The 25,105-nt window shown below is 42.1% G+C and overlaps 1 protein-coding gene and 1 pseudogene across 10 annotated transcripts in view; one reads left to right on the top strand and one right to left on the bottom strand.

Moving 5' to 3' along the window:
- The window catches only part of BANP (BTG3 associated nuclear protein), a 146,118-nt gene that overhangs the window by 108,498 nt on the left and 12,515 nt on the right, over positions 1 to 25,105 (bottom strand). For 5 of the 9 annotated variants that reach the window (XM_079759432.1, XM_079759426.1, XM_079759431.1 and 2 more), the window contains exon 2: positions 4,283 to 4,421. In XM_079759432.1, the coding sequence (XP_079615558.1) occupies positions 4,283 to 4,352 (70 nt within the window). In that variant the 5' untranslated portion in view covers positions 4,353 to 4,421. Of the gene's footprint in view, positions 1 to 4,282; positions 4,422 to 7,680; positions 7,776 to 22,575; positions 22,614 to 25,105 lie in introns of those variants that run through there. The other 4 variants (XM_079759428.1, XM_079759427.1, XM_079759429.1 and 1 more) reach the window with 4 other exon arrangements.
- LOC307092412 (small ribosomal subunit protein eS1-like) lies at positions 1,161 to 2,828 on the top strand (annotated as a pseudogene). Its single transcript has 2 exons — positions 1,161 to 1,175; positions 2,159 to 2,828. The product of its transcript is annotated as a small ribosomal subunit protein eS1-like (transcript).

The raw sequence follows: 25,105 nt of genomic DNA, 5'->3' as shown, positions 1-25,105 counted from the left end.
AGGCCCCATCTCAAAGCACCGCCACTTCAACAGGCTATCTTGAGATTCCAAATAAGATCTCAATTTTTTTTAAAAAAGTGTCAATGCCTTTAAACTTATACATACTCGATAATTCATCTCAAAACTATTAAGTATAAAGATACTGCATAGTCCCATGACTCATACACAAACCTTTCATGGTTCTTAGGCAGTCGTAGTAAAGTGATCTCCCGGAGGTGATTACACAAAGCTCCTCTACAGGAACCAGCCAAGGACTGACAATACCAAAAGGCATCTTGCCTACCTAAGATCATTGCACAGTGGATCCTGTGGGGCAGAAAATGCTTTGACCACCTCCACAAAAATAGATAAAAATGAATGTTCATTTAATTAAGTAAAAAGGGAGGAAATCCACGTCTACAAGTGTATGTGGTTACCAAAACACAGGTTCCCAAAAGTTTTGTCACCTCTATAGAAAACTGGTAATTATACCAGGACTAGGAGGACAGAGAGAAACCTTGGCAATTGTTTTCATCCTTTTAATTTGCTGAATAGAAAACAAGTCCAGAGAGGTTAAGTGACTTGTCCAGAGCCACACATCTGGTTCCTATAACCACAGAAAAGAAGACTCCATGCCCCTTGGCAGCGTGAAGCACCTCAGGCTGGAAGCAAAGAGCAATGAAGCAGACGCGTAAAAGAAGATGTGTCCGTGGCAGACGGCACAGGCACCAGCACCAGGATTCACCAATAACTTCCCATTGGCTGCAGGACTACAGTTTCTTTTCTTCTTTGTCCTTTGTTGCATTGCTTGTTATAATTTTGTGTGCATTACTTTTAGATTTATATTAAAGAACTCAATACTCTTTTTTACTTGTTAATCCTCATTGAGGATATTTTTTCCATTGACTTTTAGAAAGAGTTGAAGGGAGGCGGAGAGACAGAAAGAAACATCAATGTGAAAGACACGTCGATTGGTTGCCTCCACATGGCCTCAAACCAGGGCTGGGATGGAGCCTGCAATCAAGGTACATATCCTTGAGCAGAATCGAACCCAAGATTCTTCAGTCTGAAGGCCGATGCTCTATGGAAAGTGTAAAGATACTACGCAAAATCACCCAGGGCTTAATACTCATTTTAAAGCCAGCACAACCACCTGCAATGATAGGTCCGAAGAAAGTTACATGCAGAAAATTGAAGTAAGTGCAGCTGTATGGTGAGTACATGCAAAACCAAAACCTAAACATTTATTTTTAAATGGAAATTAGGACATACATGCCAACATTTTAAAAGCAGTTCTATTACTAGGATTATGGGAAATTTTTGTTTATTCTACTTGCTTAACTATACTTCTAAATTTCATAAAGGTCATATTTTAGAGATGAGGGGTAAGTAATCTCAATCTTAAACCCATTCTGAATACAAACATGTGTAATGCACCATGGTATTTGCTGGGTGTGTGCAAGTTCTTTTGAGTCAGAAATTGCAGCCTTTCTGCCCGTAAAGGCCTCAGAGAGCCTTGCATACAGGTTCTCATTAAACAGTCAATAAACTATAATTCCCAGTTATTTAAGGAACAGAGAAGGAACAAAACAAGATTAGAAATGACTTCTCTATGCCTTCCTTGGACTATAATCTACAAAGAGGGAGTTTATGTAGGAAGTCAGCTATCAGAATTTTAATAGTTCTAAAAATGCTTAAATTTTATGTGAATGGAACATTTCTCTTTTATAACATTGCAGTGTGTGCTTTCTAAAGAAATTGTTGTTCACCTACCAAAATATAAACACGGATAATTTTTAAATTGCTATAGACAGTGATAGTGCTGCTTCTTTTTAAGTTCAAAGGTATCTAAGGTGTGGTGCTAAAGAGGTCAGAGCTACAAGTTCTAGCTCTAAACAAATTGGTTAGTTTTTACAGAGAAAATTGTAGTTGAAGAGCTGCACTCATATCCCCAACTTTGTTCAATGATCTGATGAGGCTCTTGATTTTGCCAGTTAATAGGTGATAGTGCTTCTTACTAAAAAAATCAGAAGCAGCTTTTGGCTCTCTGAGCAGCACCATGGTAGTTGGCAATAATTAAACAAAAGGCATTAGGGGTAAACACAGGGGAAGCAAGCCAAGTGCACAGGTCACTATGCGGCTAAAAGGGAGCCAAGAAAATGGGTGATCTCTTTCTAAGAAAGATCGGTGTGATGTGAAAGCACCAGCTGTGTTCAATATAAGAAATGTCACAAAAACACGAGTCAAGGAACCAAAATCACATCTGATGGTCTCATGGGTCATGGTTTTGAAGTGAGCCAAACTGATCTGCAGAATGATGACATTGCAGTTAGAAAATTCAAGCTAATTACTAAATGTGCAGGGCAAAGCCACCTGATTTCCACAGCATGGATCTTACCCGTGACAAAATGAAAGAGCATGACTGAAGCTCATGTTGATGTCAAAACTACCAATGGTTATTTGCTTCATCTAGTCTATGTTGGTTTTACTAAAAATCACAACAATCAGATTCGGAAGACCTCCTGTGCTCAGCATCAACAGGTCCACCAAATCCAGAAGATGATGGAAATCATGACCTGAGAGGTACAAATGGCTTCATAGAAGTGATCAATAAGTTTATTCCAGACAGCATTGGAAAAGATAGAAGAAAGTTTTGCCAACCTATTTATCCACTCCACGATGTCTTTGTTAGAAAAGTAAAAATGCTGAAGAAGCCCAAGTTTGAACTGGGAAAACTCATGGAGCTTCGTGGTGAAGGTCACAGCTCCAATAAAACTACCAGAAATAAGACAGGTGCTAACGCTGAACAAGCTGATGGATAGGAGCCCCAAGTCCAAGAATCTGTTTAAAATTTAGACTTTCAATGGTGACAAATAAAATAGAATCCTATCTGTGAAAAAAAAAAAAATCAGAAGCAAAGTAAGGGGGAAACTGACTAAAGAATAGTATTCCTGAAATGAAGCACTTTATTTCTTTATGACCGCTCATTTAATTCCAAAATTATTTATATTACTCTCCCCTTCTGTATCATAACTAATTTCCAAAAGAAATATTTCCCAATTAACGTATCAAATAGATCATACAGGATAGACATCATGCTTTCTGAAAATTCTTTTCTATTGGAAAAATAATTCAGTATTTTAATTCCACTATTCTAAAAGGAAAAAACAGGCAACAGACATTCAGTGACTTAATTATGTGCACTTGTGACTATATATAAAACACTGAAAACTTTAAGGCAAAAAAATAAAGAGGATACTTACTGAGAAATCCTTTTACAAAGTAAAAGTGTAGACAAAGTTTTTTCATAAGTGAAGTTCTTGAAATTTAGGGTTTCCTTTATTAAAAAAAAATATTTCCTTCTTAAAAAAAATATTTAATTAAGGTTTCAAAGTAGATGTATGCTTTTATCATCAATAAGAAAAATTACCAGCCTTAGCCAAAGTGTAGGAAAACAGTTGTTCTCACTCAGCTGATGGAATAGTAACAAAGTAAAACATTTCTGGGAAATCTGTCAGTGTCTTATCAAAATTGTAAATATACAAAGCAATTCTGCTGGGAATTTACCATTAATAAAAAAAAAAAAAAAAAAAGATTTTCCAAGATATACTTGCAGGGATCTTTATTGCAGAGATTTATATGAAATAGAAACAGTGCAAAAAATATAAATGCCACCCACAAGAGGTGTCCTTATGAGAGGACACCTATAAAAGGAATGCCATGTAGCTGTCAAATAAATGCAGTCAATTTGGACATATCAACATGGTAAGATTTCCATGACTACTACAATAGTAAATTTTAAAAGGGAGAAACTGTAAGGAACTAAGCTGTCACAGAGGCCCCTATGGGCGGGGGAAGGAAGAGGGAAGCAGAGACTATAAGTGCCTGTGCATATCAGAGGAGGGGAGAGCGGACAAGGTGCTAGAAGGCTACCCATTTGAGAATGGACCTTCCACACAGTACATGCATCACTTTTTCTCTTTCTTTCTTTAAAAGATTAAAGAAAACTTCTCGAAGCACTTTTGGATTTTTATTTTTATTTTAACATGGTCTTTTTATTTGAGGGAGAGAGATAGATACAAACATCAATGGGAAAGAATCAACATTGATCAGCTGCCTCCTGCACACCCCACACTGGGGACTGAGCCCACAACTGGGGCATGTGCCCTAACCAGGAATCAAACCAGTGACCTCTTGGTACATGAGTAGACGCTCAACCAATGAGCCACACCAGCTGGGTGTACTTTTATATTTTTAAAAAATAGAGAGAACAAAGTCCATCTGCTCTCACACAGCTCTATACCTGGGTGATGGTGACTCAGGTCTTCTACTGCAATCTGCACCACATCCGCCAGATCCTGTTCTGACATCATCCAGAAGGAGAGAAGAGGGGCCAGTCAACAAGCAAGAATCAAACTCACACAGGACTAGGATTCTGTCACCTACAAAACAAACACAAGAGCAGAGAGGGAGATTAATGATTGTGACCTGTGAAATGAAAACTGCTAACCATACATATTCAAGAGCACATCAGGCTCTGGCCAGGTGGGTCAGTTGGTTGGAGTGTCATCCTGTGCACCAAAAGGCTGTGGGTTCAATTCCCAGTTAGGTCACATATCTAGGTTGTGGATTCTATCCCTGGGACATGTCAATGCTTCGCTCTCACATTGATGTTTCTTTCTCTTTCTCTCCCACCCCCCTTCCTTTCTCTCTCTCTCTAAAATCAATAAACATATCTTCGGGTGAGGATAATAAAAATAAAAAGAGAACATCAGATGTCCACAAATTTTGTTTTTAATATAGGGTTCTTCTTGCCCCAAACCACCAAAAGGTTAGCATTTTTGGAGAATTGAGAAATAGCTCAAAAAAATGCTCATTGCTTCTGTCTAGCCCTACCTGAGAGCCTCTCACTTTATCAACCCATTCCTCACACCATCTCCAAAGTCACCTTCCTAAAATGGCTTAAACACGTCATCCCCAAGCCAAAGTCTCCAATGGTCCCCTACTGCCCACAGAATACATCCTATCTTCCGCCTGCTCCCCGTGGGGTATCACCTCACACCACATCCCAGAAAACCATCGCACTGTTGTCTCCACCGGTAATAAAACTCTCACCTCCCAAAGTTTACCTAATGGACTCTTTAGCCAAGGCTATCCTCATACTCAATTTCTGCTACTCAAATCCACCCTCTCTCTGAGCGCCTCTGTTTTGCCTCCCCTTGGCTTCCAGCACAGACATGAACTGCAATACAGCCCACTGCTATGCCCAAGTGCACTGCCATCCTATCTACAGGGCATCTTCTGGGGCAGGGCCACCTCTGGTGTGAGCTGTCATCCCTGAGCCTAGCATTGTGTCTGGAATAGAGTCAGTTACTTTCTTCCTGATCCTGAAACACTTTGATTAGGCCTAGAGACCTTCTTTTCCAAAACAAAAATGAGGCCATATCATTCTAAATATGATCTCTCAATCAGATATCCAAATTTAGTACTTGAAAAAGAGGATATCCTGAAGAACTCAGGAATCAATGTCACTGTAATATTTTTATCTTATTATACTTTATATTATGTATTTACAAGTGAATATTTATAAAAGAAATTATTTATTTTCCCACCTAGACTACATGCTCCCTGAGGGCAGAAACCATGCACTCAACTCTACAGCATAGCTCCTTTCATCAGTAAGTACTTACCATCCCTACACAACTCCTGTGGGGCAGCAGAGAGATAACTTACAATTTTCAGATCATCTACTTTCAAGTCGGAATCTCCTGACAGCAACTTTTAAAGATAAGTTCCAATGAACATTAAATTAATTTGCAAGTTTCACATGTGTTCTTAAATCCTATAAACAACATGATTCCTCTTCTCTTTTGTCCAGACTTAAATTCTACAGCTTAAATGGTAGCTCCAGAATTTCACAGGGAAGACAATTTGTAGGAGGAACCAATGTCCTCTATTAAATCTTCCTTTATAAACATCTAATCAAATGTATGATCACTTCATACAAGACTGAATGAGGTGAGAAAACATCAAGAGTCCTTAACAAAAAAGAGACTGATAACCACCAATCTGGATGAGAAACAAAGGATCTCAAAGGAACTTTGACAGAGTCCTTTACTAAAAGATTGTTAGTCTCCTCAAATCCCCCCACAAAAACATATGGAGCAGCTAGGATAGCAAAACCAGGTCAATGTCCATAACAGAACTGAGTGATAAGGTCTTCCGAACAAACCCCAAAATGCAAGCAAGTGGGGACACACCACTGACAGTGACAAGATCATCACTGTAGAAGCAGGGAGCAGAGAGAAGTAATGTGTCAACTTGAGAACAGCAACTGAAACCAGGAAATGAGCACAATCCCACAGGAGACAAATGCAAGAGGTCTGCGATAAAGTCCAGAAGGCCTAGAACATTCTGGGGCCCATGGACTCTTAAAAATAATCATCCAAAGCTCCCTGTACGCCAAACACTGAAACGAAAAGACTGAAAACAGAATACAAGATATACAGTCCCGGAAAAACAATGACAGAGACAAATCAAAGTCTAATTAAAGCTGGGAGAGAAAAACAGAGCCAGGAGAGTTCAGAAAATGAACTGCTACATTTTTTTAAAACTTCCTAAAAAACATGTAAAATAAGAGCTCTAGAACACTGAAATTAGAAAAACTATTCTAAATCAAGCCTCCCTTCTAACTAGTCAGGAAAATTAATTCCACATCAAAATAAACAAAAAAATTTGAGGTCCAATTGATGAAAAGATACTATATATTAAAAGACAATAAGAAGCAAAATAGTGTGGGCTCAGTGGTTGAGCGTTGACCTATATGAACCAGGAGGTCACAGTTTGATTCCCGGTCAGAGCACACACCCGGGTTGTGGGCTCGATCCCCAGAGGGGGAGGCAGCCGATCAATGTTTCTTCTCTCACCATTGATGTTTCTATCTCTCTCTCCCTCTCCCTGCCTCTCTAGAAAAGAAAGAAAAATAACATCACTACAGTCAGTGCAAACAGGCTAGAAAGACATGTAGCATAGTGACAAAGAAGATCCAGCATATGTATAACAGGAGACTCTAAGGAAGAAAACCAAAGCAACACTCAGTGTGTTACACACTGTATTGGAAGAGTATCAGGAAATAAGAAATATAGCTCTCCTGCGCTTCTGGTGCAAGTGTAACCCTGGAGAACAACAAGCAAGATAGCTATCAAAATGCACTGGACACAGCCCTGACCATGCCATTCCCTATTCAGGAATCCTTCCAGCACATAGATTCATATATCTGTACAAAGATCTATATACAAAAAAAAACAAAACACACAACCAAGGCATTGCTTTTAGCAGCAAAAGAATGGATGCAACCTAAATGTACAACATCAACAAGAACAAAATGTATGGAACAGCCAAACAATGGAATTTCAAATAAATGCAAAAGGAGGCAAATATATCTAAGAACTCCCAAGATGCAGTATTACACGAATATAAGTGGGGCAGAATGCGCACAACATACTTTTTAAAAAATATGCTAGAAAAATATGCAGAGAATTTTATACTATTTGCATTTTTTATCAAGTGCATTTATCACCTTTTCAAAATTAAAAAAAACAACACTACACACTTTTTAAAGATGTCTGGACAACTAAATATTTAGGCATAACACAACTAAATATTTAGGCATAAACTGTGGGGGACATTCTCAATTCCAACCTCAGTTATATCCAGTAATATTCTCTGAACCTGGTGCCTGTGCTGAACACTGGGAGTTTCTTCCACCTTCATCCTCAGCAACTGCTCCAGAGAACCTGTCAGGATAAGGAAATAAGGTGTTGTGCTAAATGTGTGTCCTCTGAAGATGACCTCTAAGTCACCTGGTGGTCAGTTTGAAGATCAAAGCTACTCATTCCATAATCTCAGTCTTCTTTTTTTCCAAATTAAAAACCAAAGCAAAGATTGTTAAAGGGATACACTGAACTCTGTAATGAAGGTGGTAGTCCTCAGTTAGATACCACCCAACTGATCTTTGACTTGATAGGTTTAAAACATTTTAGAGTCACAGTCTGCTTTAGAATTTAATTAAAAACAAACAAACAAACAACCATGGACCTTTTCCCTGGAAATTTGCATAGACAAAACTCTATGAAGTTTCACAGGCTTCACCAATACCAGCGTAAGAGCCCTAATTTATAGGGCCATGTGGGGACCAAAGGAAAGCTCCCCACCTCTCCTACAGCACACTGTGGCTACCTGACCAAGTTTGAGCCTATGGAACATGAGCTCAGACACGGTGCATGGCAGCGCCAGCACCTCGTCAAAAGAAAGCTGGCAGTGACCATGGCCCTCCTGCTGCTGCTAGACTCTAGGGATGAGGATGGACAGGAGCTAGAACGTTGGAGCAAAGAACAAGAAGGAAATAGCCTGGGTCCTCACATCTATGGAGCTGCCATGCCTCCTGGCCTGCCTGTCTCAGACTTCCTCATAAGAAAGGAAAATAAACAACCACCTGCTTTAAAACAATGTATATTTTGCAGTCTGTCACATGCAGCCAAGCTTAACCTAAGGGATACACCTGAAGCCCATTCATGATGTGCCTGGATCCATAGCTTCCAGGTTAAATACCTATCTCTCATAAAGGTCTAGTGGAAAGTTTTCAGGCGCCTTTTTCAAACATTTTTCTTGAGTTCTGAAAGCTCTAAAAGTGGCTCAAGAAAATACTCCAAACTCACCAAAAAATCCTGAGTCTTAACCTCTTCCAAATGAGGACACCATACGTTATCCAAGTTGTTTACTCAAAATGATTCTCTGGCCAGGATAAAGAGTCATTTAAAATTCTGCTAACAGAGAAGGCTTGAATAGAAAAGTAGGGCAACAAGCCCAAGAAAACTGGAACACAGCAATACGTGCCGTTGCCATTTTGGCAAATTAAATTTGCCATTTCTCAGAAGTCCTGGAGACAGTCCAGTCTTAATATAATAAAACAACTGGACTGAGATTAATGTTCAATAATGTCTTTAATGGCAATGACTAGTTAGAACCCTGCTTTAAACTAACGTATTTTGGACTCTGTCACATGAGCCACCCTGAAGCCCATTCATGATCCAAGGCTTCCAGGTTAAATAAATGTCTCTCAGAGAAGGCTAGTGGAAAGTTTTCAAGGGCCCAATTCAAGCTTTTTCCTGGTTTCTAAAAGTTCTACAAGTGACGGACCTAAATAGAATCTTTTCAAAAGAAGACAGAAGGAAGGCCAAGAGACACATGAAAACATGCTCAAAGTCACTAATTATCCGAGAGATGCAAATCAAAACGACAATGCGATACCATCTCACACCGGCCAGAATGGCTATCATCAACAAATCAACAAACGACAAGTGTTGGCGAGGATGCGGAGAAAAAGGAACACTCGTGTACTGCTGGTGGGAATGCAGACTGGTGCAGCCACTGTGGAGAACAGTATGGAGTTTCCTCAAAAAACTGAAAATGGAACTCCCATTTGACCCAGTAATCCCACTCCTAGGAATATATCCTAAGAAACTGGAAACACCAATAAGAAAGGATATATGCACCCCTATGTTTACAGCAGCACAATTTACAATAGCAAAGATTTGGAAACAGCCTAGGTGCCCGTCAGCAGATGACTGGATCAGAAAACTATGGTACATCTACACAATGGAATACTATGCTGCCATAAAAAAGAAGGAATTCCTACCATTTGCAGCAACCTGGATGGAATTGGAGAACATCATGCTAAGTGAAATAAGCCAGTCCATGAAAGAAAAATACCACATGATCTCACTCATCTATGGATAATAAAGAAAATTATAAGCTGTTGAACAAAAAGATAGATACAGAGACAGTAAAGCATCAAACAGAAGGTCAAATTACAGCGGGAAGGTTAGGGAGAGGTGGGGAGATAAGAGATCAACCGAAGGACTTGTATGCAAGCATATAAGCATAACCAATGGACACAAAACTAGGGGGGGTGGGGGCATGTATGGGAGTGGGGGGGGACCCAATGATAAGATATGTACACATATAATTCCTTAATGAAAAAAATAAAAATAAATAAATAAAAGTTCTACAAGTGGCTTAAGAAAATGCTCCGAACTCACCATAAAATCCTGAATCCTAACCTCTCAAGTGGCTGAAGAGAGCCTCTTCTAGGGTGCACATGAAAAAAGAGCCCACCAACCGAATCAACAACCTAAGTGCTCAATCTTAAGGGAGAGGTAAATGAAGGTACACCCTATTATAAAGCACTGCAGACACTAATGTGACAGTGGTTTGATTGCAGGAACCATAATGGAAAGGTCTCCAGAATATAATACTAACAGAAAGGAACATAAAAGGAAAATTGCAAAACAGTATATGATCCCTGTTCTGTTTCCTAAAAATGCATGTATGTGTAGTCACATGTCCATGTGTGTGTAGATGCACACCAGATGGTCTGAAATGATACATACTGAAGGCTACCCATGAGGGAAGGAATATAGACAATATGAGCTGACTTTCATTCTTGATCCTTCAGGATTGTTGAATTTTCTATAAGCCCATATTCATTTATCACCTGTGAAATTGTTTTTCTAAAACAAAGTAACAAGTATATAACCTACAACTTGTATGTATCCATCACACCCAGCCATGACCACTAGTGCTGGTGTGTCCGAGGCTGCGGGCACAAAGCAGCCCTTCCCTGAACACTTCCATTTTCCTGGACCACTGTGTCATACTTTCTCCTCTCCCTTCTACACCCCAGCTCCTCCCTCCTCAGTGAGCTAGCGACATTGCTTTCTCTTACCCTTCAGTTCCCTTGAACTTAGCCACCCCACCTGTGGCTACTTATGGGCACCACCTGGCCTTGCTCCTATCCAAAGAGTATGCCCTCCCCTCTTTACCACCAGGGGCCCCTGCACTTCAGCAGTTCTCTCCGAGTCCCTGGCCATCTGCCTCCCAGGTCATTCCCAACATACACTGCACTGCTACTTCCCACCTCCCCTTCAGAGCAGAATTCCCAATAGTTGCTGTACTGACCAAACTGCCCCTATCCAGCCTGCCCTGCCCACCACAAGCACCTGCCCAGGGCTCACTCCCATCTCCTCTACAGCCAGCCTCCCTCCCTCACCTCCCTAGCCTGGCTCCACTCTCCTGGCCTTGTCTTGCCGAGGTTCTTTGAAGGTTTGCATGATCTCCCTGACGTGGAAGGTCCAGGGCCAGGTGCTGGACTTCTTCTCAATCATTCTGAAATACCATCTATGTGCTGATGGCTCAGATTCACCCTTCAACTCAAACCTCAGACGTGAACTACAGATAGCCTGCTGGACAGCTCCTCTAGGTATCTAGTCCCAACTCTAACTACCAAACTGAACCCGATACCCCACAACCAATTGCTCCTCCCAGACTTTCCATCTCAATTTATGGTAACATCAGTTGCTTAGACCAAAAACCTTCAGTCCTTGGTTTTTCTCTCTCTCTCTCTCATGTCCCATCTGTGAGCAAATTCTCTCAATAAGCATTGTGAGCTCCTCTGGAGTCGAGCACTGGCCTTCACAGGGGCCTTCCTGCTCTACCTTTACCCCATAATTATTCCCAATGCCCGGTTAAAAAGCTTTCAGGATCACATCACATGTCAGACTGTCCCTCACTTGTTTAGAGCCCTCTGAAGGCATTCTGCTTACTCAGGATGGCTTTCCCGGAACCCTGAAGCCAGCTGCACACCAGCCAGCACCTCTCACAATGCCCCTCAGGTTCTCTTTGCTGCTCCTCACTCACCCCATCCAAAGAGGCCTCCCGAGTGCAGCAGGTACACCCAGCTCAGGGCCCTTACACGGACACCCTCCTACCCCTACTGCCAATTCCATAACTGAATTACGCCCATTCAATTACACCTACCACCAGCACCCACATCTCTGTTCCCCTCTCCTGCTTCATCGAAAAACACTTACTGTCCAACTTACTACATGTGCTGAATGTTCATTTCGTTTAAATCTGTCTTCCCTACTAGAAGATCAGCTCCATGAGGGCAGGAATTTTCATTTTGCTTCCTGTCTAGCACAGGGTTGGCATATGCTGGCCCTCAATGAACACACATGTGATGAATCTAGTGGAAGAGCCCACTGTAGAGTTACACAGCAATGCAGAACTATGAAGGTCAGCATTTCTACTTAAAAACCATGGATTAAGTCTTCAAAGTTCTTTCAATTTATGTTTTGATTTCAATAGGAATGTACCATAATTAAGTCACGAAGCTATTTAGTTTATGACTGTGAACTTCATGTGAATTACACTTTCCATTAACAGTGAAAATACAACAAGCTGCTTGTCAGCCATCAGCAAAAGACACAGCAGCTGTTCATCAGCTGAGATACAGAACTGCAAATTTATTTTTAATTTTTAAAGAAACTATAAATTTGGACACCCATACAATAAAGTCACAAGGCCATTAAAACAGGAATAAAAGAAAGGCTCCTGTGATTGAGCAATAAACTTATTAGCTTCAGCAGTAAAGGTTAAAAAAGAAAACACTACTAGTATCAACTATCAGTTCTCGTTATGTGAAAATGGCAGCAAGAAAAAATAAGCAAACAAAGCCTCGCTGTATGGACACAGGGATATTCTCAGTCACTGTGAAAATGACATCACATGGATCATCTCATTAGGGATGTCACAACATATGGGACCATTTTCCCATCAGTTTTTTAGGGTGGTCGTCATAGAGCAGTTTATTATACCAATCCTCGAATAATGCTGAGTCTGATTTGGATTGGATGATTTCCACAGGAGGCAGAACAATGTAGCCGGGTGCATAACCTCCCTGGGCAGTGGCCTGCTCTACTAGACTTATTTACCAGCTATCAGATACATGCAGAGTAACTAAAGAGACGCAGTCCACAAGTCATGGGTAAAAAGCTTGGTGTACCCTTTTCATATCTTAGAGGGGCCTTGGAAGTCAGTTAGTGTTAACCTAACTTCACTTTACAGATGACAAAAATATAATCTGAATGTATTACTCTGAGGGTTAGAACTGTCCGTGAACAAGTACAAGAGGGAGATGAGCCTAAATACAAGTCTTAGAGTACAATTCTGCAGAAAAGACCCTTGGTACAGGCGTGATGAGGAAGGACCATCACCAAGGTCCTACAGCAGACTCCAGCTCCCTGGAGCCTTAAAATTAATGAGGCCCCAAAACCTTGTGCTTGTATAGGTATATGGTTTGTGTTCTTGACATTCCATCACCCACCGCACCCCACCCAAATGTTAAGTCCACAATGCCATAAAAATCATAACAGTAATTTCCAATCCCATGTGAGGAAGTAGCTAAGTGGTGCCTAATTAAAAAGCTAAATCTCCAGGAACAGGGAAACCTCCAAGAAACTAAAGAGCATTCCATTTAGTCAAATCTTTTTGAATATAAGTATAGTAATAAAATAATGAATTAAAAGCCAGTATGAAGTAAGCAAAGAAACAAATTTTTATTAAACTGAGATATGGGGGAAAGACTCAGTTTACTTATTTTTCTCCCAAAATCAGTGTGGGTTGGGAGGGGAAATATGCAAAAGATGTAATAGGGAACAAAGAGCAATATGACTAAATGACTGGTAATAAACTAGGAAATTAGGAAGCAAGAAATACTTCTTCCTATGATTCCCAATTAGGGAAATTCAGGCCATATTGTTTCTTCTTTAAGACAGCCCCCCTCCCAAAAAATGTTTGAGTTTAAATGAAGGACCTCAAAGAGCAGGTCCTTCCTTCTTACAATTAATGTTTGATTAAAGTTGCCACTTTAATTCACGTTTTCCAAAATATGTAAAGCTCCTCAAATATAAACCACAAATGCAGAAAAGAAAAGAAAACGGATTAAGTTGATATCACAGCACCACTGTCACAATCCACAGACTCAATGGTCTGAAGACCCCCCTTTATCATCTTAAAATTAGTAAGGCCCAAAACCTGTGCTTGTATATCTACCAATAGTTACCACATTTGAAATTAGAACAGAAAATGTCTGAATATTTCTTTATTCATTTAAAATTATAAAAACACATTACATATTGACATACAAAACATTTTTATGAAAAAATAGTTTCCAAAAGAACAAAAGCAGCAAAATCTTAAGAAGAGGAACATAGTTTGGCATTTTTACAAATCTCTTTAATGACTGACTTAATGGAAAACAACTGGATTCTCATATCTGCTTCAGCTTTCAATCTGTTGTAATAGATTGTTCTGGTTGATGCATATGAAGAAAACCCAGCCTCACAAAGAGGTGCTGCTGGGAAAGGGAAAACTATGTATTTTATTTTATTTTTTAAGAGTATATATTTTAATAACCTTCAGATAATTGTAGATATTCTTCTTTAATATAAAACTGAAACTCAACAAGTGTTTTATTTTTCCTAAAAGCTTTTTGCAATGTGACATCTAAAACTGTATCAGTGAACTTTTTGTACACTATTACTTTAAAATCCATTGGTCTGTCCTGCCCATTAAATGGACCTTTACACAAGTGTGATTTTGTAACACCATGTCCTTGTCATCTGGAAAATACAGATTCACTGAGTTCCGAATGTTGTTTATAATATACTATCAAAAGCATTACATTCATTAATATGAGCACTGATCTCATCAGAAAGTCTTTAAATATTAGGAAGCTATTGGGCTCATAGCAGCAGATACAAGCTTTCTGAAATTCCAATTTCACTTGAAAGTTCAAATTGTATCACTGGCAATTGTGTTAGTTGCTTTCCTTGAAGTGGCAAGCTGAATTTGTTCATTTAGTAGGAAAATTGGTAGTTTGTCAATTATTCTTTGCTAGTGGTCCATGAAAAAAAGTGGCTAGTTCAGCTAGCAACTCAAATAATTGCAGAAGGACTTGTCCTTGAGGGAACCCTCTAACTCCAAAATGCAGCACAACTGCTTTCCACATACATCCTGTCTTAAAAAGAGGTGTACTTGGGTTGAGATTTACCTTGCTTCATCAAGTACATTCTTAGGTGAATAAGATTTTTTAAAAATTGCATGGCAATAAATAATACAATGGTACAACTGCAGCTTGGGGCCTCAGCCTAAATTGTGCTAAAGCAGCACCAGTTTTACCACCATTGACCCTGCACCATCAGTGCAAACATCAACATGCAAAAAAGGCAATGACCACTTATGATCATTATGAAAACTGCTTTGATCTCACAGACCCCCGGGAAGGTCTCAAGGACACCCCTAGGGTTCTGTAGACCAACTTTGACAACCACTGCTTTCAAGTACATTTCTAGAAAGAAAACGTAAGAACCACATATGAATTAATGTGAATTCCAGATCAATCCTGCTATAAAATATTAACTATAAATGCATTTAAAAGCAACTTTTACTTGGTTTACCAATTGCCAACGGTAAATATAACCAATAATGCAGAAGCCTGCATATATCTTGCAACAAAAATTTTGGTTTTTACATATTAACACCCATATTTTAATTCTTCCATGACAGCTACTAAATTACTTACATTGTGAAATATCATCTGTTCTGATCAAATAAGATACTACAACTGCCAAAGATGCAGAAGTCTAGTAATGTACAATTGACTGTAGGCTAAAACACCTTAACCTTGTTTCATAGTTCCAAGAGAAACTTTGATAAGTCTCTATGAACTTTTTTACACAATTAGTATTGTGATCTTACTGCATTCATTCATACACTATTTTAAAAATAATCATTGGGCACACACTGCACATACATACAACTAAACATACGCTACAAGGGAGGAGAATGTAACCCTACCCTTAAGATGTGTACCAAGAAGTACACTTGGGATCTACTGCTTAGCCATAGCTAAAAACAGCATTAGGGGAACACAGACTGAGCGAAGGGGTCAGAGGTGCAGGTCTACCGGTTAGGAGTCTTAAAAAGTCCATGGCACAGAACAAACTAGCAGAGGTCTGCTCTCAATTAACTAAGGAGACCTGCCAGATGAAGTGAGGTCCTGGGGATGGAGTGGGGTTCAGCCATAAAAGAATTTCAGAGGAAATTCAAATAGATGGTATCTTTAGTAACACTGAATTATTATTCACTTTTTTATGTGTAGTTTTGAAAAAGAATGTCATTGCTCTCAGACATGAGTGCTCAAGCATTTAGGGATAAAATAAGGTGATCTCTCCAACTTACTTTCAAATGCAGGAAAAAAAACAACACAAATGTTAACCCTTTGTGAATCTAGATGAAGGCTATCCACATGTATATTCATTGTGCTCTTCTAGCAACTTTTCTCTAGATTAAAGTTAGGAGGAGGTAGCACAAAATCACTGATTTAGTAAAACATGCTCAAGCTAGATCAAGCAGAGCTTGGAGAGCTTCATGTTGGCAAACACTGTCCCACATCATGGTGGTGCATGTTGTTAACGGGGAGAAACTGGATGTGGGGTACACAAGAACAAGCTGTACTATCTCTGCTATTATCTGTATATCTCAAATTATTACAAAATAAAAGGTTTTAAAATAAGTCTTTAGAAAAAAACAAAACTCTCCAAACCGCTTTGCATGCCACCAGCCACCATCATCACATCTCTCCTGTGCCAAACTCCTAGAACATGTTCTAGAGCCCAAGCCCATCCACAAACACTGTCTCTTCCCACTCCCTTCTGAATCCCAAACAAAAAATGTGGTTTCCAAATTCGCTGTAGGACTGGAACTTTTCTCCAAGAGACCAGACAAGAGCCCCATAAACAATTCCTGACTGCCTTTTAGCATCAGCATTTTTTTTTTCCCACCTTGGTCTTTTTTAAAAAAAATTCTTTATTGATTAAGGTATTACATATGTGTCCTCATCTACCCACCCCCCTCATGCCCCCAACCCCCTGTTGTCTGTGTCCATTGGTTAGGCTTACATGCATGCATACAAGTCCTTTGGTTGATCTCTCCCCCTTCCACCCTCCCTCTCCTACCTTCCCTCTAAGGTTTGACAGTCTGATTGATATTTCTGTCTCTGGATCTGGTTTTATTCATCAGTTTATGTTGTTCATTATATTCCACAAATGAGTGAGATCATGTGATATTTATCTTTCTCTGACTGGCTTATTTCACTTAGCATAATGCTCTCCAGTTCCATCCATGCTGTTGCAAATGGTAAGAATTTCTTTTTTTACCACAGCATAGTATTCCATTGTGTAGATGTACCAGTTTTTTAATCCACTCATCTGCTGATGGGCACTTAGGCTGTTTCCAAATCTTAGCTATGGTGAGTTGTGCTGCTATGAACATAGGGTTGGATATATCCTTCCTGGTTGGTGTTTCTAGCTTCTTGGGATACATTCCTAGAAGTGGAATCACTGGGTCAAATGGGAGTTTCATTTTTAGTTTTTTGAGGAAACTCCATACTGTTCTCCACAGTGGCTGCACCAGTCTGCATTCCCACCAGCAGTGCACGAGGGTTCCTTTTTCTCCGCATCCTCGCCAACACTTGTCATTTGTTGATTTGTTGATGATAGCCATTCTGACAGGTGTGAGATGGTACCAAATTGTCGTTTTGATTTGCAACACTGGGATAATTAGTGACTTTGAGCATGTTTTCATGTGTCTCTTGGCCTTCCTTCTGTCTTCTTTAGAAAAGTTTCTATTTAGGTCCGTTGCCCATTTTTTGATTGGATTGTTTATCTTCAATTTGTTAAGTTGTATGAGTTCCCTGTAAATGTTGGAGATTAAACACTTATCGGTGATAACACTGGCAAATATATTCTCCCATATAGTGGGCTTTATTGTTGTTTTGTTGATGGTTTCCTATGCTGTGCAAAAGCTTCTTATTTTGATGTAGTCCCATTTGTTTATTTTCTCTTTAGCTTCCATTGCCCTAGGAGCAGTATCAGTGAAGAAATTCCTTCGGCATATGTCTAAGATTTTGCTGCCTATGAATTCCTCTAGTATTTTTATGGTTTCCTGTCTTTATGTTTAAGTCCTTTATCCATTTTGAGTTTATTTTTGTGTATGGTGTTAAGTTGGTGGTCTAGTTTCTTCACTCAGGCCATCCATCCATGTCTCCTCCCTCTCCTGGGCCTTGCTCCAGGGTCCCCCTGAGACCTCTGTCCTCCTCTGAAAGCTGTCCCTTGCGGAGCATGTCCACCGCCTTGGCTCCCTGTCAGTGGGCCACTCCAATTGCAGTGCAGTGACTAACCAACAGGCTGCAGGTGCCGGTGCGGCCCCTTCCGGGCTTTCAGGAAACAGAGTAGCACAATGGAAGGCACTGTCTCCCAGAGGGTGCTGGCAGGCACTTTGATTACAGAACTGACAACCATCTCTCCCAAAACTGTGCCACCTTAAACTCTCGCCAACGCCTTTCCCTAGTCCAGTATTTCAAACCACCCTAATGCCCATAAGACAACAATGAGATATATTCCATTATTTTAAAAGATGAACTCTTCTAATGTCCCTATTAGCTCCTTTCCCCCAAGAATATTGATCAAGGAGACACCAACCCCTCTGAGAAAGAACCGTGCACTTTTTTTTAACTCTCTCTGCTCTGTTACCCTTAAGTATCCAACCATCACCAGACCCTATCCTATAATTTCTTCACGCTTATTGATTCCAACCTGACTTTCTCTTCCTCTCTCCCACTGCACCTGGTCTGCTAAGTGCCTCATTATCCATGAACTGGCCTCCTGCCCAGTCTCTGCCTCCAGTCTGATGTGTAGGCACCATTTTTCTGGGACACACTCTAAAGCTAAGTCCACTGATCTGGCAGAATGAGTGTCTCTTTGTCCCTCCCAGAGTTACACATGCTAAGGCAGAAAGCCAATCCTCTCTCATCCTATCTAATAAAGAGGGAATATGCTAATTGACCATCACTCTATCACAAAAATGGCTGCACCCACAGTTGAGGGCAAGTTCCCTTAAGGAGCCTTAACGAGCAATCAGCAGGGACCTGAGGATACGCCCTCCCCCGCCCCAGTGGAGCTTGACAGGGGACCTCAGGCTGCGCCCCCCCACCAGGCAGGGCTTGACAGGGACCTCCGGCCTCACCCCCTGCCCTGGCACCAGGCTGGGGGACCTCAGGCCACACACCCCTGCCTGGCAGGGCTTGACAGGGGACCTCAGGCCGCGCCCCCCCACCTGGCAGGGCTTGATGGGGGACCTCAAGGTGCACTTCCCGTCCTGGTGCTGGACTAGGGGACCTCAGGCTGCTCCCCCCGCCCAGCACCAGGCTGGGGGACCTCAGGCCGCGCCCCCCACCTAGTGAGGCTTGACAGGGGACTTCAGGCCGCGCCCCCCACCTAGTGAGGCTTGACAGGGGACTTCAGGCCGCGCCCCCCACCCCAGCACCAGGCCAGGGGACCTCAGACCGCACCCACCACCTGGTGGAGCTTGACAGGGCACCTCAGGCCATGCCCCACACCCCAGCACTGGGCCAGGGAACCTGAGGCTGGGCCCCCTGCCTGGCTGGGCTTGATAGGGGACCTTAGGCCATGCCCCCCACCAAGTGGGGCTTGATGGGGGACCTCAAGGTGCACCCCCAGTGCTGGGTCAGGGGAACTCAGGCCACACCCCCGCCCAGTGGGGCTTGACAGGGCACCTGAGGCTGTGCCCCCCTGCCGGTGGGGCTTGACGGGGGACCTGAGGCTGCGGTCTATGGCCCTCCTCTGAGGCTGCATCCCCCCTCCCAGTGCTGGGCCAGGGGACCTGAGGCTGCGCCCCGCCCCCCCCCACCTGGCGGGGCTTGATGGGGGACCTCAGGCCATGCCCCCCACCCAGAGGGGCTTGACAGGGGATCTCAGGCCATTTCCCCCCATCCTGGCGCCGGGCCAGGGGACCTGAGGCTACGCCCCCTGCCCAGCAGGGCTTGACAAGGGTGGGACTGGTTTGGATCTAGCCCAATGGGGGGTCCAGCTGGGTCTGGGTCTCACGCAATTTTGAGGCACATGTGGGTGGGCGGGGACTTGACTCTGGGTCCCGTGGTGAGCCCCAATCTCTGACAGGAGGAAGGTTTTCATATACATTTTACTAATTTTCTTTCATCTCTGACACTTCTATTATAGAGAAAGGGCAAATAGCAATATTAAATTATTTCCTCTAATTAATCCCCTTATAATGTGCATGAATTTCGTGCACCGGGCCACTAGTCCATCCTATAAATGCCTGAGTGGTTTTTCTGGGGGGCTCATCCTCTCAGAGCCCAGCTCAGCACCTTCTATGGCCCTCCTCTGCTGACGGCATCACGTCTAAACTCCTCCATCCAGGTTTCAAGCCTTTCCTAGTCTGGCTACCTCCTGCCTGCCTATATATAATCTCATTTTATTCACTCAACCAACAAATGCATTCTAAGCCAATGGTTGGCAAACCATGACCCCATGGGCCAAATTTGGCCCTCTACCTGTTTTTGTACAACCCATGGGCCAAATAAAAAGAAAAGCAATATTTTGAAACATCAAATTATATGAAATTCAAATTTCAGTGTCCACAAGTAAAATTTTATTGAAATACAGCCATGCCCAGCTGTCTGCATACTGTCTACGGCTGCTTTGGGCTATAATGGCTCCTCTAGTGGCTGAAAGTCTCACTTTAATGTAAAAACAATTGCTCTATGCCAGTGATGGCGAACCTATGACACACGTGTCAGCACTGACACGCGTAGCCATTTCTGATGACACGCGGCCGCATGCCAAGGATGAAACATATGCTGCTTCTGAGAATGAAACATTTGCGACTAGAGTCTTGGAGTTAGTTTTTTCCTCAAAGTGACACACTACCCGAGTTATGCTCAGTTTTTTGGCGAAGTTTGACACACCAAGCTCAAAAGGTTGCCCATCACTGCTCTATGCCTTGGATCATCACTAACACAAGCACCACGCTGGGCACACAGGAGTCATCCACAAATACTTTAATGAAGAAAGTAATGATCTTCAGGTTCAAATGCAAATACAGATAATCCTGAAACTCATGCCTTAATGCCCTGACAGCTCTTTCAATCCCTCTGCTGCAAGGACAATAGGAATCTTGATTCTAATTATCTTCTAATTTAAAAAAATCAAGAGAAGCCCAACTGGTGTGGCTCAGTGGTTGAGCGTCAACCTCTGAACTAGGAGGTTCAGGGCACATGCCCAAGTTGCAGGCTCCATCCCCAGTGTGGGGCATGCAGGAGGCAGCTGATCAATGATTCTCTCATCACTGATGTTTCTATCTCTCTCTCCCTCTCCCTTCCTCTATGAAATAATTTTTTTTTAATTTTTTTAAGTCAAGAGAAAACATTAAATACAGTGGTGGGCATGGATGGGAATGTAGGTTTATAGTTTAGAGTACATGAAACAGAGTTTATTCTTGTATTATTATTTATTCATTATTGTATTATATATTTGTATTACAACTGTAAGCTACTTTTGCCCACCCTTGTATTTGGAGACCACAGTTGATGTTGTCTCCTACACTTCCACTGCATTTATACCTCTATTTTTTACCATTAAAATGAAAAACATTTAGAGATGTGAAAATGAATTAGATGACATAAGTCAATGTCTGTACCTCTACTGAAAAAAGTTATGTTTCAGAGAGATAGTATATTGATTTTGATATTTATATTCTTAAATTCAACTATAGCTCACTTTATAATCAGATACTGAATTAGAGGTAAAATTTTAAAGTCATTTATCCACTGACATAAGTTCTTTACTTTAAGCCTCACCCAAGGACATGTTGAGAGAGAGAGAGAGAGAGAGAGAGAGAGAGAGAGAGAGATTGATTGGTTGCCTTCTGTACATGCCCTGGACCAGGGATCAAACAGGCAACTTTTTGGTGCAAAGGACAAATGCTCAACCGAGTCACTCCAACTGTTCTTATAAGAAATATTGGCCCTAAGACAGTACGAATTCATACACAACATTGCAAACTGTCTAAAATCATCTAATACAGTGGTTGGCAAACCGCAGCTCATGAGCCACATGCGGCTCTTTGGCCCCTTGAGTGTGGCTCTTCCACAAAATGCCACGTGTGGGCGCACACGTACAGTGCAATTGAAACTTCTTGGCCCATGCGCAGAAGTCGGTTTTCGGCTCTCAAAAGAAATTTCAATTGTTATACTGTTGATATTTGGCTCTGTTGACTAATGAGTTTGCCGACCACTGATCTAATAGAATTTAAAATTATCACTGAATATCAAATAATACACCAAAATTACAACACCATATAGTAGTAACAATCTACACTAATGCCAAAACCGGTTTGGCTCAGTGGATAGAGCGTCAGCCTGCGGACTCAAGGGTCCCAGGTTCGATTCCGGTCAAGGGCATGTACCTTGGTTGCGGGCACATCCCCAGTAGGGGGTGTGCAAGAGGCAGCTGATCGATGTTTCTAACTCTCTATCCCTCTCTCTTCCTCTCTGTAAAAAATCAATAAAATCTACACTAATAAAAGAGAAACATGCAAATTGACCATCACTCCGCTACACCCACCAGCCAATCAGGAGCAAGTATGCAAATTAACCCAACAAAGATGGCGGCGGCCACAGAGCTGAAGCGAGCAAGAGGCTTGGGTTGCCCCCGGTGATGGAGGGAGCCAACCTTCCCGCCCGCCCTGGCTGGCCCTGGCCTCTGCTCAAGGCTACAAAGTTTCAATTATAGAAGATAAATAAATCCCAGATACCTCCTTCCAGCCGGCCCTGGCCTCTGCTCAAGGAGGCACTGAAAAAAAAAAGAAAAAAAGGAGGGGCTTGGAGCTTGGGTCGCCGGGGGGTGTGGCCAGCCTGCAAACAGCCCTCAGCCCCTCACCCAGGCTGGCCAGGCACCCCAGCAGGACCCCCCACCCTGAAGGGGCTCTGGCCAGCCTGCAAACAGCCATCAGCCCCTCACACAGGCTGGCCACACCCCCTTGGCCCAATCCCTTAAACGGGCAGTTGAACATCCCTCGAGGGGTCCCAGATTGGAGAGTGTGCAAGCTGGGCTGAGGGACAACCCCCCAACCCCCGTGCACGAATTTCATGCACCGGGCCTCTAGTCCTACCTAATAAAATGGTAATATGTAAATTACCATCACTCCGCTACGCCTACGATTAGGCCAGAGGGAGGCGCAGGGGGCGGGACTCAGGGTGGCTGGGGTAGCCGATTGGGCCGGCAGGATGCTGCTCAGCGTCTGCGCCATGGCTGTGCTGCGGAACAGAAGAGGCCTCTAGGGCAGCGAGCTCACATCCCGCCTCGGACCATCAAAAGCGTGGGAGCTGGGTGCCTGTCTGCTCCAGCACCAGGCCTTTCGGAAGCCTCCGCCGCGCCGGAGGCTTCTGAAAGGCCTGGTGCACCAGCGGACAGGCACCCAGCTCCACCGCGATCAAAAGCCAAAGCATGTAGGGGACCCTACACGTGCATGATTCAATCATGCACTGGGCCTCTAGTTTACAATAAAAAAGTACAAAAGAAAAGTCACTTCCCTGGAGAGAACAGGAGGGTGTCTTAACCCTAAAGACTATCAAGGACATCTGTTGGGACAGGGGGCTGTGTGATTCCACACCCTCAGAGTATGGGTCTACATGTGGTACTGGCAGGTTCCTCACAGAAGTGCAGTTATCGTAGGTTCTTGCACTTGTTAACAAGTGTATACTTTACAATCACAGCCAAGCTTTTAATTAGCAACTTGTACTAATTTACAATACCTCTAAGCTCCTGTCTAATTTTAAATATCTAAAATTATATGATGTAAGTTTATCACAGACAAAATTCAGACTATATGCAAACCTCTATCAATTAAATCAGCACCATTTGAGGTTAACAAGCATAAAAAGATATAGGACCTGACAGGTAAAGTTGATGGTAACAATAATTATAGGACCTACCATTTATTGAATCCTAAACACTATATTAAACATTATCTCATTTAATCTTCCCAACCTTTGATGTAGGTGCGTTCCCAATTCACAGAAATAGGCCCATCCCTAAATGCTCCCCTTATCTGAAACATACACCATGAATATTAGGGGAATGTGAGACCAGAGAGCAGTAAAGAAGTGGAATGGGGAGGAAACAGAGCACACTCCTACAATAACACATTCTGTGTCTTTAACTAAGCCCACATGTTAGCCATCACCATGTGTTCTCGTTTCCTTTCCCTGGAGCTTGGGTCTGTGCATCCATCCATCTCTCAGCTCCCTCTAAAAACTGAAATCCTTTTTATCACCCATCTGTTCGTCCAGTTTATTGCCTCATACTGCAAAGCTTGGGGAGAGAGGTGGTCACCAGCTCAGGGTTAAATGTCCTAATCTCCTTTGTCCACCTCACAATTTTACAGAAACCAAACCAAACAACTAGATTATGCCAAAATGTTAAGGAAATTTATAATCCTAACCATCAACATAAGAACAAAAGAAAATTAACTCCCGACCTGAGCAGTCATTAGAAAAACAAAGTTAACAATGGCAGGTGGCAGATGTAGATGCAGGGACCATTCCAGAGGTTTTTGACCCACACAACAGATGTCAGACAAGTGCAACCCCTCAGAGACAGAGTGGATAACCAAGGAGTACTAGTTAACATGATCTAAAGCAGCAAATGGACAAAAGCATGGGGAGGCCCACTAAGGTCATGTGGCAGACACTGGCTGACCACACACGGCCCTGGCAGACACATCCACCACAGTATCATCATGGGGGCCAAATATTCTTAGGGAAAAATATATTCATCAAAGTTCAGAAAGGAGTCCCCTTTTCTTTCAGTATAAAGGACATTATTGAGATAATTAGTAAAATCTGAATTAGCTCTGTTGCTTAGATAGTAGAGCTGCATCAATGATAAATTCTTAATTTTAATAATTGCACTGTGGTTATATAACATGTCCTCGTTTTTAAGAAAGACACTTGCCCTAGCCAGTTTGCTTCAGTTGGCCTGTGCACTGAAGGGTCCCAGGTTCGATTCCAGTCAAGGGCACATGCCCCGGTTGCTGGCTCGGTCCCCAGTAGGGGGCGTGCAAGAGGCAGCCAATCGATATTCTCTCTCATCATTGATGTTTCTCTCTCTCCCTCTCTGAAATCAATAAAAATATATTTTAAATGTATTTAAAAGTAAAGAGGTATGTCAAACTTTAGAAAAAAATATACACACACACATACACACAGTTATAGAAACAGTAAAGCAAATATAGAATATTAAGTTCTGAGAATCAAGGAAACTATATAATTCTTTGGACAATT

Source organism: Cnephaeus nilssonii, assembly GCF_951640355.1.
Source record: "Cnephaeus nilssonii genome assembly, chromosome: 20".
Taxonomy (NCBI): Eukaryota; Metazoa; Chordata; class Mammalia; order Chiroptera; family Vespertilionidae; genus Cnephaeus; species Cnephaeus nilssonii.
The sequence above is the reverse complement of the archived record's forward strand: the minus strand, read 5'-3'. Positions and strand labels throughout refer to the sequence as shown.